This window comes from Mobula birostris, chromosome 5, assembly GCF_030028105.1.
Source record: "Mobula birostris isolate sMobBir1 chromosome 5, sMobBir1.hap1, whole genome shotgun sequence".
Classification (NCBI taxonomy): domain Eukaryota; kingdom Metazoa; phylum Chordata; class Chondrichthyes; order Myliobatiformes; family Myliobatidae; genus Mobula; species Mobula birostris.
Genome location: NC_092374.1, coordinates 170,189,795 through 170,211,234, shown reverse-complemented (window position 1 = coordinate 170,211,234; position 21,440 = coordinate 170,189,795). Strand labels below are relative to the sequence as shown.

Genomic DNA, 21,440 nt, shown 5'->3' with positions numbered 1-21,440 from the left:
AGCACTGTCTGCCTGCACTGGACCTGTCTTTCTCTCTGCAGCTGGATGAACAGGGGTGTGTGTCTGTGTGTCTCACTCACTCAATGCTGCCAGGTGACGGTGCCGCAGTCTTGGGCAAAGTTTAATCTACGTGGTTTGTGGCTTGGACTCTATAGTTCATGTTATGATGTCTTTCCGGTTTTTTTTTAAAATAACTATTTGAGCAACTTTGATCGGGGCTGACTGGCCCTGCAGTCAACCAACGACACAGCTCTAAATTGAACAGAATTGATCTAAACTGAACATCCCTAGACCGTTTCAATGACCTTGTCTTTTGATGTCTTATATTCTTAGTTTTTCTCTCGCTTTTTGTGTTTTGCTTGATTTTTTTTGCACGTGGGGATGATGGAGTCCGATGTTTTTTCTTTGAATGGGTTCCATGGTTTTCTTGTTTCGTGGCTGTCTGTGGAAAGATGAATCTTAGGGTTGTATACTGCATACATATATCAATAATAAATGTACTTTGAATCTTTGGGTAAACTATCGGAGCTGGCAGCAATTGAAACTTTAAATTTCTTCCATAACTTTTGTGCTTGGTTGGTTATTCTTCATTTTTGACGATCCTTTGCAATCCAGGATGACTTGTCTCCACTCCAGCTCTGAGGGTCCAGACATAACTAATGAAACCAATATGGGGCTAGAAGTGGTAGAGTGACAGTCTGACCTGACAGCTAGGTGTGTATCAAGCTTCAAATCCCTTGGTGTCCACATGTCCGAGGATCTCACCTGGTCCCTGAACTCCTCCATCCTGATCAAAAAGGCGCAACAGCACGTTTATTTCCTGCAGAGCATCAAGAAAGCTCACCTCTGTCCCAGGATACTTGATGGGACTTTTATCGCTGTACCATTGAGAGCATACTCACCAACTGCATCTCAGTGTGGTATGGCAATTGTCCCATATCGGACCGCAAGGCACTCCAGCAGGTGGTGAAAACTGCCCAGTGGATTATCGGCACCCAATTGCCCACTATTGAGAACATCTAGCATAAACGCTGCCTGGGCAGGGCGAAAAGCATTATCAAGGATGCATTTCACCCTAACCATGGACTTTTTACTCTCCTCCATCCGGTAGGCGCTACCGGAGCCTCCGCTCCCGCACCAGCAGGCGCAGGAAGAGCTTCTTCCCTGAGGCTGTGACCCTGCTGAACCTCACATCACAGCGCTAAGCAGTATTGCGCCCATATTGTACTGTATCAGTACTTTTATATTTGTGTGCTGTAGCACTTACTTTTTATTCGTAGTTATTTTGTAAGTAACACTATTCTTTGCACTTCTGGTTAGACGCTAACTGCATTTTATTGGCTTTGTATTTGTACTTGGCACAATGACAATAAAGTTGAATCTAATCTAATCTGTCAGCTGATTCACTCCTCCCACCATTTGCCTTGGGTTTCTATGTTCTCCTTACCCATGGACTCAAGCTCCTGAGCCTCCCTGAATGCTCCTTTTCCACAGGTCCGGGATTGCCAGTTATCATTACATTTGTTTTTCCAATTAAACTTTGAGAAACTTTTCAACTATTTCCTTCAATCCATCTGGTATTCTCTTCCCATGATAGAGCTCAAAACTGAAAGTGTGTAATCAGGGTTTGCATGCTGGGATGTTGGCCTGTGTTTCTGGCTTCATATTTTTGATGTAATGACTTACAGAATGAAATTCTGATCATCACTGAAATTTGGGTTGGCCCATTAGCGGCAGGAGTACCCAAATAGTATGTATTCTATTCATCAACTTAAATGTAATAACAGTTTATCAGGTTTAATTTATTATGGTAGCCAATGAATTCATTCTCTTTCATTAAAGTATTACCTTTTTAATAAAAACAAAATTCACAACTTGAATGACCACAGACTCAATTCCCCAAATCTTCCCCATACTCAAGTTTCTCTATTTTCAAGCTCCACAGGAATAATGGCAGCATGCTCACTACACTCACCAGACTCACGAATCCATCCACACACTGCCCACTTCAGTCTATGATCCCCCACATCCTATATATTATGTTGTTCCTCATTCCCATAGACCAAAGGAATTAGGCCATTCAGCCCAGAGTCTGCTCTGCCATTCCATCATGGCTGATTTATTATCCCTCTCAACCCCATTCCCCTGCCTTCTCCCTGTAACCTTTGACACCCTTACTAATCAAGAACCTATCCACTTCCACTTTAAATATATCCAATGACTTGGTCTGCACAGCCATCTCTGACAATGAATTCCACAGATTCAACCCCCTCTGGCTAAAGAAATTTCTCTTAATTTCTGTTCTAAAGAGATGTCCTTCTATTCTGAGGCTGAGCCCTCTGGTCGTAGACTCAACCACAAAAGGAAACATCCTCTCCATGTCCATTCTCTCTATGCCTTTCAATATTCGATAGGTTTCAATGAGATTCCCCTTCATTCTTCTGAACTCCAGTGAGTACAGACCCAGAGACATCAAACCCTCCTCATATGCCAACCCTTTCACTCCCAGAATCATTTTTGTAAACCTCCTCTGAACCCTCTTCAATGTTAGCACATCCTTTTAGATGAAGGAGCCCAAAACTGTTCACAATACTCCAAGTGCAGTATGAACAGTGCCTTATAAAGACTTAGCTTAACACCCTCTCTTATATTCTAGTCCTCTTGAAATGAATATAAGTGTTGCATTTGCCTTCCTTACTTCTTCTGACCCCTACCATTCTAACACTTTAGAGTGACAAGCCCTTCAAATACTTCCAGTGATTCTCAACACTGCCATTTTCCTGTCACCTTTTAAAACATTGTAGCTATCCGTATTGTTCCTGTTATAATACATGCCAACAACCAACTTTTCCCATCTGGCTCTGTGGATAGCACTCTCTTCACTACTTATTAGGCTAAAGGGTCAAATCTCTACATTGACATTCTGGGCAGTACAGAATGACCATTGCACCAGAGGTGTCTTCCAAAGAAGAGAGATCACAAATGAATACAAAAGGTTCCACAGCACCATCAAGAAGATGGAATTTTTCCTGGAGCTGTCACCAGTAATTATCTCTCAATCAATGTCTTAAAATTGTAGAGTATAATAGAGTATTGCTGTGTGTAAGATACTGATGGGCCTATGACACCCCCCCCCCGACATTTCTCGTATTATGATTCTTCAATAATAAATTGTTACTAGGAAGATGCTGTGGGATGCCAGGAAATTCTAAAAGGAGCTTTTAAGTCTCACTTTGTCTCTACTTGTTCCACACTAAGTATTGAGTTTACACTCTGCAAAGCATTCAAGTAGCTTTTAATTCATCAAGCAAACAAGAGAAATATCAGTTGCCATACTTTTGAAAGCTATAGAATTTCGCACTGAAATTTCTACGTGTATGAAAATCACAAGTTAAAACATCTAGTATGGATTAGGCAGTATCCAGTTATTCAACAAACAAGACTACAGAGTTGCGTCTAAACAAAATGTAACCTCATTTAATTAATTGTGCTGTGTGCGTATAAGAGCACAGCCTACTTTCACTAATCTACAATGCTGAGCAAAAAAAGCAATAATTAGTTACTTACAGCATTGGCGTCCACATCACTGTGAATTGCAACCGTCTTTATCCCCATCTTTTTGCAAGTCTTAATCACCTGCAGAATAACACAATATTTCTAAGTAACACTTTTAATGATAATTTTTAACAGAACAATCCAAATCTACAGAGTTCTGATGAACATTTACTCATTTCACTCAATGGTTCTACTCAACTCCAAAAACCATTGGTGGTAATTTTTAACTAGTGTAGATGGCTTTCTATTATAGATGAGAGCAGGAAAGGCCAAGATATCCCGACAGGGTGTACCAGACCACAAGTGTCCATTGTCAGATGAATGAGTGGTACATGACTGATGTGCACGTTGTTGGCTGACGTTTGCTCAATATCCATTTACCAATTTGAGGCAAAGACTCAAGAAAGGAGAACAAAAGGGAAGCAAAGCACACAGAAGGCAAGAATTACACTTAGTTAATAAAAATCAAAGAATTAAACACTCAGGGGGTGGCTTTAGCCCACCGTGCCCATGTCTGTCGTTTGAAAGAGTTATTGAAATAGTCCAATTTAACCCACTTTTTTTTAAAAACAGTCTTCCAGATCTTCAACTTCGTCAAAGATAGGACCCAGGCTGTAAAAATAGGGGACAAGCTCTCCTCTACAATCACTCTGAGTACCGGTGCCCCACAAAGCTGTGTACTCAGCCTCCTGCTGTACTCACTGTACACCCATGATTGTGTAGCCAAGTTTCCATCAAACTCAATATATAAGTTTGCTGATGACACCACAATTGTAGGCCGTATCTCGGGTAATGATGAGTTTGAGTACAGGGAGGAAATTAAGAATCTGGTGGCATGGTGCAAAGACAATAACCTATCCCTCAACGTCAGCAAGACGAAGGAATTGGTTGTTGACTTCAGGAGTAGCGGACCGCACGACCCAATTTACATCGGTGGTGCGCAAGTGGAACAGGTCAAAAGCTTTAAGTTCCTCGGGGTCAATATCACAAATTTACTTCCTGAGAAAACTAAAGAAATTTGGCCTGTCCCCTAAAACCCTCACGAATTTTTATAGATGCACGGTAGAAAGCATTCTTCTAGAGTGCATCACAACCTGGTACGGAAGTTGTCCTGTCCAAGACTGAAAGAAGCTGCAGAAGATCGTGAACACAGCAAAGCACATTGCACAAACCAATCTTCCGACCTTGGACTCACTTTACACCGCATGCTGTCAGAGCAGTGCTGCCGGGATAATCAAGGACACAACCCACCCAGCCAACACACTTTTCGTCCCTCTTCCCTCTGGGAGAAGGCTCAGGAGCTTGAAGACTCATACGGCCAGAGTTTGGAACAGCTTCTTTCCAACTGTGATAAGACTGCTGAACGGATCCTGACCCGGATCTGGGCCATACCCTCCAAATATCCGGACCTGCATCCCAGTTTTTTTGCACTACCTTACTTTCCATTTTTCTATTTTCTATTTATGATTTATAATTTAAATTTTTAATATTTACTATCGATTTGTAATCCAGGGAGCGGGAAGCATAGAATCAAATATGGGTATGATGATTGTACGTTCTAGTATCAATTGTTTGGCGACAATAAAGTATAATCACCAAATAATTCTCAAGGTATTTTATTTTATCCATTTTTGGAAGTTACTAGTCATTGAATCAACTTCCACTGTACTTTCACAACTAAACTCACTGCAACTCACAAGAAGACAGTAAGACATTGGAACAGAATTAGGCAATTAAGCCCAGCAAGTCCATTCCACTCTTTCATCATGGCTGATCCCAGATCACATTCAACCCCACACACCTGCGCTCTAACCATATCCCTTGATGCCCCGACCAATCAGGAATCCATCAACTTCTACTTTGAATATACCCACGGACTTGGCCTCCACCGCAGTTTGTGGCAGACCATTCCAGAGATTCACCATTCTTTGGCTAAAAAAATTCCTCCTTACTTCTGTTCTAAAAAGTCACTCCTCCATTTTGAGTCTGTGCCCTTTAGTTCTCGATACCCCCACAAAAGGAAACATCGTCTCCACATCCACCTAATCTAGTCCTTTCAACATTCAGTAGGTTTCAAAGAGATCTCCATGCATTCTTCTAAATTCCAGTGAGTACAGGCCCAAAGCTGCCAAGTGTTCCTCATACGTAAACGCCTTCATTTCCAGAGTCATCCTCATGAACCTCTTTTGGACTCTCTCCAATGACAACACATCCTTTCTGAGATATAGGGCCCAAAACTGTTGGCAATACTCCACTGCAGCCTGACTAGTGTCTTATAAAGGCTCAGCATTATCCCCTTGTTTTTAATATTCTATTCCCCTTAAAATAAATGCCAACATTGCATTTGCCTTGTTTACCACAGACTCAACCTGGGAATTAACCTTCTGAAAGTCTTGCAGAAGGACTCCCAAGTCCCTTTGCACCTCTGATGTTTGAATTTTCTCTCCACTTAGATAATAGTCTGTACACAATGCATTATCATATAATTCCCAATGCTATATTCCATCTGCCACTTTTTAGCCCATTCTTCCAATTTGTCCAAGTCCTGCTGCAATCGAATTGCTTCCTCGGCACTATCGACTCCTCCAACTATGTTTGTATCATATACAAACTTTGCCATACAGCCATCAATTCCATTATCTAAATCACTGACAAACAATTTGAAAAGTAGCGGTCCCAGTATTTACCCCTGAGGAACACCACTAGTCACTGGCAGCCAACCAGAAAAGGCCCCCTTTATTCTCACTCACTGCCTCCTGCTCATCAGCCATTCTTCTATCCATGCCAGTATCTTCCTGTAACACCATAGGATTTTATCTTGTTAAGCAGTCTCATGTGAGGCACCTTATCAAATGCTTTCTGAAAATCTAAGTAAATGACATCCACAGCCTCTCCTTTGTCCACCCTGCTTGTTACTTCCTCAAAGAGTTCTAATAAATTTGTCAGCCAAGATTTCTCTTTTAAAAGAAACCACACTGACGCTGACTTACTTTATCATTAGTCTCCAGGTACCCCAAAACCTCATCCTGAACAATGGATTCCAACACGTTCCCAACCACTGAGGCCTACAATGAGCCTATGCACACTAACTCACTTTTCTTCCCCTTTTTTTTGTACTACTTATTTAATTTAACTTTTACATACATTTCCTATTATAATAATATGATGTTTTATTATGCATTGTGAAGTATTGCAGCCGCAAAACAATAAATTTCACAACATATGCTAGTGATACTAAACCTGATTCAGATTTTGATTCTGAATTTGGTTGTAAACAGTATCTTAAAGGAGATGGAGCACTAAGGTACAGTGCTTTTGAAGGGAAATTCCTTGCTCTGCATTCATGTTGTACAGTGGCACAGTTATTAGAGCTGCAACCTCACTGTGCCAAAATCCCTGGTCCAATCCTGACCCTGGATGCTGTCTATGTGGAATTTACATATTCTCCCTGTGACCATATGGGCTTCCTCTGCGTGTTCTGGGTGCTTCCCACATCCCAAAGACATGCAGGTTGGTGGATTAATTCACCACTGTAAATTGCCACTATTGTGAGTTGCTAAAAACAGTCAATAAGAACACAGAGAATAAAATGATGGGGTTCATGTAGGATTAGTGTGTGTGGATGGTTGATGGTAGGTACAGACTCACTCGGCTGACTGGCCTGCTTCCATGCTGTATCGCTCTGACTCTGTGTTAACCAGCAGAAAGTGCAACCATTGCTGACAACACACCTACATTAGGAAAATGCAGAAGAAAGAGATCTCAGAAGGTTTATGGATCAGTGGAGGTTAGAAAGACTAATGGGTGTCTTGGCTGTGGAGCACAAAGATTGAGATTTTTTAAATTACGTTGAAAAAAAATTCACAAGGACGTTCCTGGGACTGGAAAACTTGAGTTACAGCACTGGACAGGTTGGAGTCTTTTTCCCCAAAGTGCAGGAAGCTGAGGGGCATAGAAAATCATGAGGGTTATAGACAAGATGAATTATTATAATTTTTCAATCTTTTTCCAAAGGTCAGGGAAGACCAAAACTAAAGAGAGGAAAGATTTAAAGGGAAATTGAGGATGTTTCCCCAGAGGGAGGTGCATATATGTAATGAGTCGCCAGACAAGGTGTAGAAGTAGGTACAATTACAATGTTTAAAAAAAAACATTTTGTCAAGGAACATGGATAAGAAAGATTTAGAGGGATATGGGCCAAATGCAGGTAATTTGGACTAACTCAGTTAGCTGACTTGGTTCACACATGGACGAGTTGGGCAGAAGGACTTGTTTCTAGAAAGTATAACTTTATGCGTCTATGCTGGACTGCGAGCCAATGCAAATCACCTAACACAGGGCTGGTAGATTAATGTTCAAAAACACTGTACAAGCTTGAAAAGATGTACTTCTACAAATAACTAGCAAACAAATTTACTGCTGGGCTCACGAAGTAGTAACAATTTCTCGAAGAGTCAAGTATTAGAGCCATTCTCAAACAGCTGTCCTATTTTGTTTTAGACAATAGGTGCAGGAGTAGGCCATTCAGCCCTTCGAGCCAGCACCACCATTCACTGTGATCATGGCTGATCATCCACAATCAGTTTTGTATTGTGGCTTCCGATGCAATATTGTCAGAATTAATCTTTGATGGTCTCATTGTATTTTTCCAGGTTAGGACGTCATCCAGTTCAGTTCAGCTTGAATTCACAGTGGTATATAAATGAGACAATTAACAGAAGAACATTTAGAACTTCAAATATTTTAAAACATTTTTAGTTTAACCATTAGAGAGTCAGAGATAACAACATGGAAACAGGCCCTTCAGCCCTACTTGTCCATACCAATCAAGTTGTCTCACTGACCTAGCCCCATATTTCTGAATTTGGCCTATATTTTGAGGATCAGAATCAACTTTACTCACCATATATATTACAAATTTGCTGTGACGTGTCCATCAAGAGCATGACAGGCGACAAAACACAATAACATTCAACAATTATAAAGAATTGTATAAAAATTAAGTTCTAGGTTGAAGTATGGATATGTAACAAAATGTGCATAAACACCAGCATGTATTTGCAACGTAAACAGCATTATAAAGTGTTTACAGTATAGTGCATTGACGAATTAAGAGATAGAGGGGTTTGAAGCGTGGGGGTTAACTGGAATGGTTCATCAGATTAACGAAGGGGGGGGGGATGGCAGTAAGAAACTTTTAAGATGCCATGAAGTTTTTATTTTAATAGCCTTACAGCATCTTCCAGAAGACAGCTTTTGGGATAGGCAGTTTGCTGGTTTGGTGGTGCCCACAATGATTTTTTCCTGCCTGCTTCTTTGCCCTAGACATATTCAAGCCCTGCAGTGATGGGAGACTGCGTCCAAAAACCTTTTCTGCTGACCTGACAGTTTGCTGTAGTTTTTGTACATTGAGAGGATGCTGCACCAACCATACAGTAATGGCTGATGTGAGGATGCTCTCTATGATGGCAGTGTAGAATTGCACCAGTAGTCTTGGGGAAGATGGAATTTTACTAACTGCTGCAACCAGTTCTTATCCAGGTACTTATTCAAGTGTCATAATTGTACCTTCCCCTACCTCTTCCTCTGGCAGCTTGCTCCATATATTCACCAACCTCTGCATAAAAGAGACATGTGTAGCAATTATTTTAAATCTTTCCCCTCTCACTTTAGAACCTCTAGCTTTGGAGTCTCCCACCTTTGGGAAAAGACTGATCATTCACCTTATCTATGCCACTCATTATTATATACCTCAAAGGTCATCCCTCAGCCTCCTGTGGTCCTGGAAAAAAAAAAGTCCCAGTTTATCCAGCTTCTCCTTCTAACTCAAACCATCCTGAACCAGTAACATCCTTATAAATCTTTTCTACACTTTTTCCAGTTTAATGACATCCTTCCTTGATTAGGGTGACTAGGACTGTACACAGCACTCCAAAAGTGGCCTTAACAATGTCTTGCAACAGCATAGAGATATTGAACACAAATGGGCCCTGAAGCCTACTAAGCCAGTGTCAATTATCAAGCACCAACTTGTTCTTATCCTATGTTAATCCTATTTTAACCTCCCCATGCTCCCAACAATTCCTCCAGATTCTACACTAAAAACTCTGGCCAACTAACCTACAAACGCACGTCTTCGGGGTGCTGAAGGAAACTGGATCACTTGGAGGAAACTTGATCAGCTACAGGAAACTCGTGTGAGAATGTACAAACTCTACACAGGTGCACCAGAGGTCAGGACTGAATCCAAGTCATTCAAGTTAGAAGCAGACAGCTCTATTTCTGGTCAAAGTGTTTAAGTTTCCATCCTCAGCTGACACCAAGTAGAAATGTTGCCAAACATTTCTACTTTCAACTGCAAAAATACTTAAACCAATTAAGGCAGCTCTTCTTTTGCCTTAGTTTAGATTAAAGATCCCAGCACAAACTAGAGGTCAAATCTGGATACTTTAGTGTCTTACTTAATAAATACTTGGAGCTGTACAGTAACAGAACCACTGAGGTGTTTTTTATATATTCCCAGCAGTTTCTAAGTTCTTGAGCATCAAAATGGTACTAGTGTGGAATCTGGCCAGTGAAAATTATAGCCACCAACAATAAACTCAAACTAATTCACAACAAAGAAATGGCAAAACAAGTTATCACCAGTCCCTCGTTACAGAAGAACAAAAGGAGAAAATGTCATCTGGGTTTTGTGAGCTTAGATGGAGCTCCATCTGTTATTTGAAATAAAAGCAGCTTCTAATTTTATTGCAAAATAAGCTGAAAAAATGACATATTTTGGTAACTCCCACAAATTAGTTAAATCTGTGATGATATGTACAGAGCCAAATGTGACTTTTGTTCTCTTCAATCTCAATCATGTAACATACACATTGGGCTCTAGCCCAACATCAGAGGCTTAACCACAATATTAGGGGTAATCTCCAGGACCGAGGGAGTGCTGCACTGTCAGAGATTCAGATTCCCAGCATCTGCAGTTCTTTGATTTTCATGTACTGTTGGGGGAGATGTCTTTCAAATGACACTTTAAAAAGAGTGCCAGTCTGGTTCTTGTGTGTACAAGAACACTTCCAGCACAGTTTGAAGTAGGAGAATTCTCACAGCTACTGTGGTCATCATTTATCCCACTACCAATACCACACCAAAAAAAAAATATGTTATTTATTGCAACCATATTAGTCTTGGACAACCAGGGATTTTCTTTCCTGAACATGACAGTTGACATGATTAATTTTAGGTGGAAGTTTGGATAAAGTAAAGAAATACTGTTTCCATTGGCAGGTAGGTCAGTAACTTGGAGACAGAGTCTTTAAACTAATAGCAAGGGACACGGGGGGAAAAAAAACTTGCTTGGAGTGGCAGTATTACAATCTGGAAATACTGCCTTAAAGAGTAGTGGAAGCAAATCAACAAAAGGAAAAGGAATTTGATAATTGAAAAATAAAAACTATAGCGGTAAAAAGCCAAGAAATGAAATTATGTTGCTCATCAGATAACTTGGCACTGTACGTTGGGTTGAATTTTGCCTTCAGTGTAATGGCATTCTATCATTTTACAACAGAACAGTTCAAATAAACATATTCCCAAAGCTATGCCTCTCTTTTTAATTAATACAGAAGATATTGCAATAAAGAGCATCTTACCCGACATGCAATCTCTCCTCTGTTCGCAATAAGGATCTTGTCAAATGTCTGCAGTGGAAACAAACACCAAAAAACCTTAATGGTTGATACAGTATTAGTTGCAAGAAAGTTGATAGGAATATTTAACAAAGTTTAATACATCTACCAAAATTCTTGTCCACTCTCCCAATTAACTCCTCACAAAAATTAGAGTGGCAAGCACTAATATGCCACTGCAAGAGGAGATTATGGTTTTATAAGGTTTTGTTTGATCCATCGATAATAATCGGACATGTGATGATGAAATAGTTTTACTCTCAAGCTACAGGTGCTGAAGCAAGTTTAACATCCTTGCTAATTAACCATCATAAAAATAATCTGCCCCAAATCTCAATAAAATTTCCGTATCACTTTATTGTTTTGATATTTTATAGCCTGACTAAAAGTAAAATCTAAAAACCAACAGTATTTGTATTTTATTGTATCCTTGCTTTCTTACCTTTGTTGAAATATGTAATTGCACATAACAGTCTCTAATACCAAAAGTTACCATATTTTATAGGCATATGTCCCTTCATTATTGGCCAACATATATTTAATTAATACCTCGATTTGCCATCAATCTACCATCCCCTTGTTAACATGCTACTTTTTTGCTCATATTGCTATTCTCTTTAATATAGTCACTGAAAATGCCTACAAGCATGTCATTTATGTACATAAAGAAAACAAAGTCTCGGGCACAAGGCCACCCACCCAAGACCTAGCTATCTAAAAGACATCCATTACCCTATCAATTCCCTAGCACTAACTAGCAAGCTCTTGATCCATCTGGCAACATCCTCTAAAATGTTAACTATTTTAATTTTTATAACATCACTTTCGTTGCATCTTATCTAAGACTTGTGAATAAACCGTGTTATGCTATTTCACAATTTCAGCAGTTGCATGAATATATTAATAGTGCCATACTATTCTCTAACATCCTAAATATAGTACAACTTCTGTACACACAGAATAATTTTTTTTCTACAAGACAGAAGCTGAATCATTGCATCTAGGCCATCTTAATGTACACTTACTGAAAAATATTGTGATAGTACAACAGAGATACCCCATTGTTCTCAAAAGCTGAAATAGCTACTCTATCTTTAGCTCCTTTGTTTCTAATACTCTTGTCTTACTTCCTCCAACAATAGATGAATTCCCAGTCCCTGATCACTTAAGTGTTCTGGAAGCATCTCCCTCTCCTATTCTCAATTACTGTTCTCCCCACCATCTATCCAACAGCTTTTACTAAGCACAAAATTTGAATTGTGCTTTTACTACTGGAGATTTATTAAGTTCTGCAAACCACCTCAGCCTCAATTCCAATTTCCGATCTTCCCGGATAGTTCCTTTATTGATATTTCTACTCATGTCATTTGTTTTCATTTTCCTTCCTCATTCTTGCATGACACTGCCTTACTATATGTATTTACTGGGTATGTCAAAGACTGGCAAATTTCTACAGATGTATATTGAAGGGCATTCTGACTGATTGCATCACTGCCTGGTCTGGAGGCTTTAGTCCACAGGATTGTAAAAAACTACACGGGGTCATACACTGAGCCAGCTCCATCATGGGTATTCGGCTCCCCACCATCAAGAATCTCTTCAAAAGGCAGTGCCTCAAGAAGGTAGCATCCATCAATAAGAACCCTCACCATCCAGGAATGTCCTCTCCTCACAACTACCATCAGAGAGAAAGTAGAGGAGACTGAAGACCCACACTCTACGTTTTAGGAACAGCTTCTTCTCCTCACCACCAGATTTCTGAACAGGCCATGAACCTGTAAACACCATCTCACTATTTTTGTTCTCTTTTTACACCATTTTATATTTCTTATTGCAGGAAGTCTTTTTTCAATATACTGCACTGCATCGCTGCTGCAAAACAGAAAATTTCACGACACGTCAGTGATAACAAACCAGATTTTGATTCTATACTATTCTCCTCATACCATTATAACCAAGAATGATCATCTATCTTGTTACAGAGTACACCCTCTCTAAAACATTGCCAGCAACCCCCATCTTCTCTTCAAACCCAAGTGTTGCAAGATTTTCTCCTCATTTCTGATGTGTCCTGCACTCAGTTTAAAAATATACACGCACACACTTGCATGGGATGTAAAACACAAAGAATCCACTTGATATCCATGGATAGTAGCGGTGCATCTGTGCTCAACCAGCATCTATCATCTCATACCTTCAGCCCATCTTCCTATTTCTTCCACCTTTTTATTGCCTAGCTTTCCTTTGGATACCTCCTTGCTATACTGTTCAACCACTTTGTGTACACATTTTCTGAAAGTAAAGGATGCTTCCGAACTTCCTGCTGAACTTAGCAATGGCACTGTATATTCATGGTGTCAAGTTTTTGTCTCCTCGTGAGTGACAACATCTTCTCCATCTTCAGCCAAACAATTTCACATTCTCATAGATATCTATCAAGCAAAACTTACAGATTCATTTGGATCGTGGACTGTAGTAGAATATAATGCTCGAGAGACTGCAAAGCTGCACCTGGACCAGGATGTTGCATGCTAGAAGATGAACATAAAAGATTATTAAAATTTAATGTCACAAGGCCAGTCTGGTTCACATTCAACAACAATAAATTGCCTTTATACAACATCTTAAATGTAACAAAACATCCCAAGCTATTTGATGGAAGAAATGAGATCCAACACTAAGTCATGCAAGGAGAGCCTCGGATGGGTGACTTTCAGAGATAGCTTTTAAAAATGTCACAGGGGAATGAAGGGGAAAAGAGATTTCTGGATTTAGAAACTGTTGAGCATTCAGAAAGGAAGAAGCCCTACAGTCCCTCAAACAATTTGACAGAAGCATGGATCTTGCATTTTTTTTCCTAGTCACCCAATCCTTTAACAAACTTATCAAAATTTAACCAGCTCAGTTTTCAAATTTTCATCAGATCCCCAGCCTCAAAAATCTGTTGAAATTCAGAGCTCCAGTCTTCTTTATGTGATAAAGTGCTTGCTAATATTTGAGCAGCCAAGCTCTAATTTCAAGGTTTTGTCTTGTTGGTCAGGACTCCATTTATTCTTCTATTTCCCCTATAAACTGATCATATTAAACAAACCACTCAATGAATAAAATCCCATAATCTTTTAGTTCTGCATAGCTCAAAATATCAGTTGGTGTCATACATCCTGAGGTACTGTGGAAGCAAAACAGGGAAAATACATCATGGTGTAGTCAAGAAATTGGGGTGAACATGGGAGGAAAAATTAATATAAATACCACAGCAGTGCAGTACAAAGGGTCAAATCAAGTTTATTATGTCCAAAAGTACAATGAGGTACAGGTATAATGAAAAAAAACTTGCTTACATATCACGTACATCAGCGGTCCCCAACCACCGGGCCGCAGACTGGTACCAGGTCGCAAAGCATCTGCTACCGGGCCGCGAGAAAATAATATGATTTGGCAATATGAGTCAGCTGCACCTTTCCTCATTCCCTGTCACGCCCACTGTTGAGCAATTACGCATGCGAGGTTATTACCCGCATGTCATCCGTGTCAGCGCGGGAAGGAGATCAACTCCTCAAGCTTGCAAATGACGGCGGGCAGGAAAGTATGTTTGACATAACATCTCTGCCAGTATTCTGGATCAAAGTCAAGGCTAAATATCCTGAGATAGACACAAAAGCACTGAAAACATTGCTTCCATTTCCAACGTTCTTCTGCGAAGCAGAGTTTTCTGCAATGAATGCAATGAAAACTAAATTGCATAATAGACTGGACATAAGGAACCCCGTTCGAGTATCACTGTCTCCCATCACCCCTCGATGGGACCGTCTTGTTGCAGGAAAACAAGCCCAGGGCTCCCACTGATTCAGCGATATTGGTGTGTTGCAATGATTTTATATGTTCATACGGGGAAAATACGTGCTGTGTGTTTAATATCCAAACGTTACTTAAAATGTTATGATGCTATTGACATAGCCATATAACAATTACAGCATGGAAACAGGCCATCTCTGCCCTTCTAGTCCGTGCAGAATGCTACTCTCATCTAGTCCCACTGACCTGCACTCAGCCCATAACCCTCCATTCCTTTCATATCCATATACCTATCCAATTTTTCTTTAAATAATAATATCGAACCTGCTTCTGCCACTTCTACTGGAAGTTTGTTCAACACTTACTTCAAGCTCCCCTGTCCTCCCCTGATAATTGACTTATCACTATATTCATGCGAGGAAAATATGCGCTGTGCGTTTAATATTAAATTCATTAGATAAAGCCTCTTAGAAACGAAATTGAGTGTATTAGCCATTTATCACCTATATTCCGGTCGTGATTAACAACATCTCCCCCCCCCCACCCGAACAGAATCGCCAAAAATGACTTGCAGGGGGGAAAAAAAAAAAAATCGGCAGAAACATGCATGCGCACTGGTGCCCGCGCAAGGCTTCATGGTCATTGTAGTCTATTTTGGGTAAACAACGTATTTGACTGCCACTCCTGTCCGTTGGCAACCCTACCGCCGCACCCCCCCCCCTCCCCCCGGCCCGGTCGGCCTGCAAAAATATTGTCAACATTAAAACGGTCTACAGTGCAAAAAAAGGTTGGGGACCCCTGACGTACATAGATTCAGACAACTTACAACGCAAATTATACATGTTACATAAATTATATAATACAGTTAAGAAATACAGAGTGTGCAAAACAACATTAAAAGAAAAAAATACCACGATCAGAAACAAGTCCACAGTAATGCAAAATCCAGTCGGTAGTGTTCTGTTGCTGATAGCACAGGAGTGCTTCATTGTCAAGGGGGCTACCTATCAGATAACATCCCATTTCTGTTATTGAATAAACAATTCTACAGCATTACTTCAAAGATGAGTGAAGGTATTCACAGAGAATTTTGACCACAATTTATCTTTACTGAAGACATAGAAATAAATTATCTGCTTACTTACATACAAGATCATGAGACATAGGAGCAGAGTTATCTCATTCGGCCAAAAGCCCATGATCCACATTTCATCATGGCTGATTTATTTTCCAACCTTCTCCCCATAACCTTATCAAGAACCTATCATCTGCCACTTTAAATATATCCAATGACTTGACTTCCACAGCCACCTCTGGCCATGAATTCCACAGATTCACTACCCTCTGACTAAAGAAACTCCTCCTTAGGTCTGTTCTACATGGACACCCCTCTAGTCTGAGGCTGTGCTCTCTGGTCCTAGATTCCCCAATATAGGCAACATCATCTCCACAACCACACTATCTAGGGCTTCCATTTTCCATAGGTATCAATGAGATCTAACCCCTTTATTCTTCTGAACTACAGCAAGTACTGCCATCCAATATGCATCATACATTAATCCTTTCAGTCCCACAATCATTCTTGTGAATCTCCTCTGGACCGTCTCCAATGCCAAAATATCTTTTCTTAGATAACTACCCAAAACGGCTGACAATACACCATGCAGTCTGACCAATGTCTTATAAATCCTTGCTTTCATATTCTAGTCCTCTAAAATGAATGCTAACATATAGCTAGGGTGCTTAAGACTTTTGCACAGTACTATAGTAATTTATGTATTGCACAGTACTACTGTCACAAAAAAAAATTCATGCCATACATGAGTGATGATAAACCTGATTCTGATATGGGTCTCTTTTGTGGATGGAGAATGGGAAGAGGGCAGGGAGAGGGGAATCATGGTTGGGAAAAGGGAAATTGAGAGGGGATGGAGCGAGAAGCACTAGAGAGATATTCTGTAATGATCAATAAACCAATTGTTTGGAATCAAGTGACCTTGCCTAGTGTCTTAAGGCTGGGTGCGTCTGCAGCCATGCCATTTCACCCCTCCCCCACCACTGCTGGCACTACTTCTCTGCCACCTGTCCCACACCCCTCCCATGGTGCTCCACCCTTGCCATTCCTGACATCCTTTGCTCACGCCTGATTTACAAACTCACTCTCAACTCCACAATACAATTGACAAATACAGTACTGTGTAAAATTCCTCGGCACCCTAGCTACCTACAAGTGCCCAAGACTTTTGCACAGTACTATATATGACAAGAGAGCAATACTTTACATATTGGAGTTGAGATGCCTTCTATACTGAGACAGAGTTTATACCTCAGCAGGGAGGATAGATCACTACTATTTGAGTAATGTTGCAAATGTTGTTTGATTATGTATTCTTTGTTTGCTTATATAATTCATTATGGGTTATATGTAAAAGTTTGATGTTGCAGTGTTCGTTGAACTTAGCAAATAGCTTGCAGACGTTTCATCGCCATTGAGGTGACATTCACTGGGTGCAGGTATTGGTGTTTCTCTGGGAATGCTCACGTTTATATAGACCCCCATTCGCCTGCCTCGGTCCTGATTGGCTTCGGCTGACCTTTGAATTCTATTGGCTCATGCTTTTTTTTTGGCTATTAGGGGTTTGTAGACGGCATCTACTTTGATATGTTTGTTTACGAGGTTATTAGACAAGAACCATGCTTCTGAAAATTCTTGTGCCTGTTTCGTGTTTGCCTGTGCCAGAACCCATGTAAAATTACGTGAATGGCATCACCACATTGTATGTGAGCACCTCACTAAAGAAAGCAAAGTAGACATGTTTATCCCCAGCTCCCGTGTTTTTGTTTTGACTAGCTTTTGCAGTTACAAAACAAAACATAACACTTCTCACTAAGTTTTGCTGTATTACAGACCCTCTCTTTTGCTGATATGCTGTCTTGAACTTCCCTTGTCAGCCATGGTTGTATCATTCTCCTTGTAGAATACTTCTTTATCTTTGGAATGCATCTATTCTGCACCTTCCAAATTATTGCTAGAAACTCCAGCCATTGCTGTTCTGTCATCATCCCTGATAGTGTTCCCTTGCAATCAACTTTGGCCAGCACCTCTTTCCCTTTCTCATGCCTCTGTAATTCCCTTTGCACCAATGCAATACTGATACACCTGACTTCATCCTCTCCCTCTCAAACTATAGTGTGAATTCTTTCATATTATGATCACTGCCTCCTCAGAACTCCTTTATCTGCAGCTCCATTATCAAATCTGGTTCATTACACAAAACCCAATCCAGAATAGCCTTTCCCCTCACGAACTAGCCCACAAGCTGCTCTAAAGTGCCATCTCATAAGCATTCTATTAATTCCTTCTCTTAAAATCCAGCACCAACCTAATTTTCCCAATCTACTTGGATATTCAAAACCCCATGACTATCATAGTATTGCCCTTATTACAAGCCTTTTGTATTTCCCGTTGAAATTTATATCCTACACCTTGGCTACTGTTGGGAAGACAATATGCAACTCCCATCAGTCTTTTTACCCTTGCAGTTTCTTAACTCCACACAAGGACTCCAAATCTTCTGATCCTATGTCACCTCTTTCTAAGGATTTGATTTCATTATTCACCAACAAGGCCACACCCATACCTCTACTTGTCCTTTCAATACAATGTGCATCCTTGAATGTTAAACTCCTAATTATGATCTTTCAGCCACAGCTCAGTGATGCCCAGAACCCACCAATCTCCAACTGATACCTTATTTTGTATACTGTGTGCATTCAAATATAACACCTTCAGTCCTATATTCATCACCCCTATTGATTTTGGCCCCATGTTCCCTTCAATTATCCCAATAACTGCAATTCTGACCCATCAGCTGCCTGTTCTTCCTCACAGTCTCACTACACACTATATCTCATTTTATACCAATTGCCCTATCCACAGCCATATCACTCCGGTTCCCATTTCCCTACCAAATTAATTTAAAACCTGTCCAACAGCTTTAGCAAACCTGCCCCCTCGGGTTCAGCTCTAACCCATCTTTTTTGTACAGCTCATACCTTCCCCAGAAGAGACCCTAATGACCCAGAAATCTGAAACCCTGCAACAATGCTTCAGCCATGCATTCATCTGCCAAAGTATCCTATTTTTACCCTAACTGGTGTGTGGCAGAGGCAGCAATCCAGAGATTACTACCCTGAAGGCTCTACTTTTCAATTTTCTTTTCCAATATAATTTTACATATAAGAACAGAGTAAAAGAAAAATATATATCAATACATTATACTAAATCGCATACAAAGACTCCTTACCCTATAGTCATACAGATTAATTCATAACATTGAAATACAGTAATTTTATATTTAAAAAAATCTAACACCCTACCAAGACCGAAGCTGATTAGTAAAGGAAATGTTTGAAAATCGTGGCTGGATTCAGAGATTGAACATCGAATCTTCTCTAACTTTAAACATGACATCATATCATGTAACCATTGAGCGTGAATAGGAGGGGCTGCATCTTTCCATTTAAGCAACAGTGTCCTTCTGGCCATAAGAGGAATAAAAGCCAAAATGTTCAAGTCAGATGACTCCAAAATGATATCCTTTCCTCCAACAATACCAAATAAAGCAGTCGAAGGATTAGGCTTAAAGTTTACTATAAAAAGTATCGAGAATATTTTCTAAGACTCGAGCATGTCCAAAACATATGAATGAGTGAAGTTTCTCCACTATTACATTTATCACAATACGGAGATATATCGAAATAAAAACGAGACAACTTATCCTTGGTCATATGGGCCCTATGGACCATTTTAATTTGTATGAGAGAGTGTGGCGGGCACATAACGATGAAGTGTTAACCAATTTTAAAATTTGATTCCAAGTTTCTTCAGAAATTGAAGTCTGTAAATCTTGTTCCCAAAGGTTTTTAATTTTATCTAAAGGAACACTTCTCATTCCCAACAGCATATTATAAATATTAGATATAGATCCATTATAAAAAGGTTTCAAATTAAAAATTACATCTGGTAGATTTTTATTAGGACTTTTAGGAAATGTACTTATTTGAGACCGTAAAAAATCTTTTATTTGTAGGTATCGAAAAAAATGAGTTTTGGATAAACTATATTTAGTTGACAGTTGTTCAAACAAAAAGAGACTTCCCTCCACAAACAAGTTCTGAAAGCATTTAATACCTAATCTATCCCATTCTTTAAAAGCCACATCAATCATAGAAGGTTTAAAAAAAATAGAAAAAATGAGTCTCGAAAGAGAATATCTCAATAAGCCAAAGTATTTTCGTAATTGTATCCAAATTCTCATAGTGTGTTTAACTACCAGATTATCAGTTAACTTACTCAGAGACAAAGGAAGTGAGGATCCAAGAACAGAAATAATAGAAAATGTATTGACAGAGTTAGCTTCTAAAAAAAGACCTACATCGGATAATCCTCACGATTAATGTAATATAACCAAAATGTAAGATTTCTTACATTAACTGCCCAATAATAAAAGCTAAAGTTTGGTAAGGCTAATCCTCCATTCTTTTTATCTTTCTGAAGATGAATTTTATTTAATCTAGAACGCTTATTCTTCCATATACAAGAATATATAATAGAGTCAAGAGAATCAAAGAAAGAATTAGGAATAAAAACAGGCAAAGCCTGAAAAAGATATATAAATTTAGGTAATATATTCATTTTAATAGAGTTAATTCAGCCAATCAGCGATAACGAAAGAGGCGACCAATTTGATAGTATCCTTTTTACGTGATTCAATAGGGTAAGAAATTTTTCTTTAAATAGACGCTTATAGTTTTTAGTAATTGTTTTTTTTGTAATATAATTTTTATTGAATTTTCAAAAGGAATACATGAAAAAATAGAATCTACCCTCCCCCCTCCCCTTAACCCTCCCCCCCCCATATATAGTCCTACCTAAAAAGAAAGAAAGAAAAAAGAAAGAAAGGAAGAAAAGAGCCGCCTGGGTATTGGAAGGTTTCCACATGCTCCATGGGATTCAAAATAAATTTGGTATAATTATTCGTTACTTTCCCCAAGAGACCAAAGTCTTTATCGGAGCACTTAAATATGCCATCCTATCTTTTGTAAATAAGGGCGCCAAATATTCAAAAATGTTACATATTTGTCTCTTAAATTATAAGTAATTTTTTCGAGTGGAATAGAACTAGCCATTTCATTATTCCAACGATCCATACTTAAATACGAATCAGATTTCCAAGTAACTGCTATAGTCTTCTTAGCTACTGCCAATGCAATTTTTATAAATTCTTTCTGATATTTATTCAATTTAAGTTTCGGTTTTATCCCTTCAATATCACCTAATAGAAATAATACAGGGTTATGTGGAAGTTGAGTTCCAGTAATTTGTTCCAATAAGATTCTTAAATT

The 21,440-nt window shown here is 39.4% G+C and overlaps 1 protein-coding gene across 2 annotated transcripts in view; it reads right to left on the bottom strand.

Annotated features, from left to right (window-relative positions):
- Positions 1-21,440, bottom strand: part of pcca (propionyl-CoA carboxylase subunit alpha) — a 495,020-nt gene that overhangs the window by 442,011 nt on the left and 31,569 nt on the right. For both annotated transcript variants that reach the window (XM_072258848.1, XM_072258849.1), the window contains exons 2-4: positions 13,688-13,768; positions 11,202-11,249; positions 3,568-3,636 (exon numbers count right to left, since the gene is read on the bottom strand). In XM_072258848.1, the coding sequence (XP_072114949.1) occupies positions 3,568-3,636; positions 11,202-11,249; positions 13,688-13,768 (198 nt within the window). The remainder of the gene's footprint in view (positions 1-3,567; positions 3,637-11,201; positions 11,250-13,687; positions 13,769-21,440) is intronic.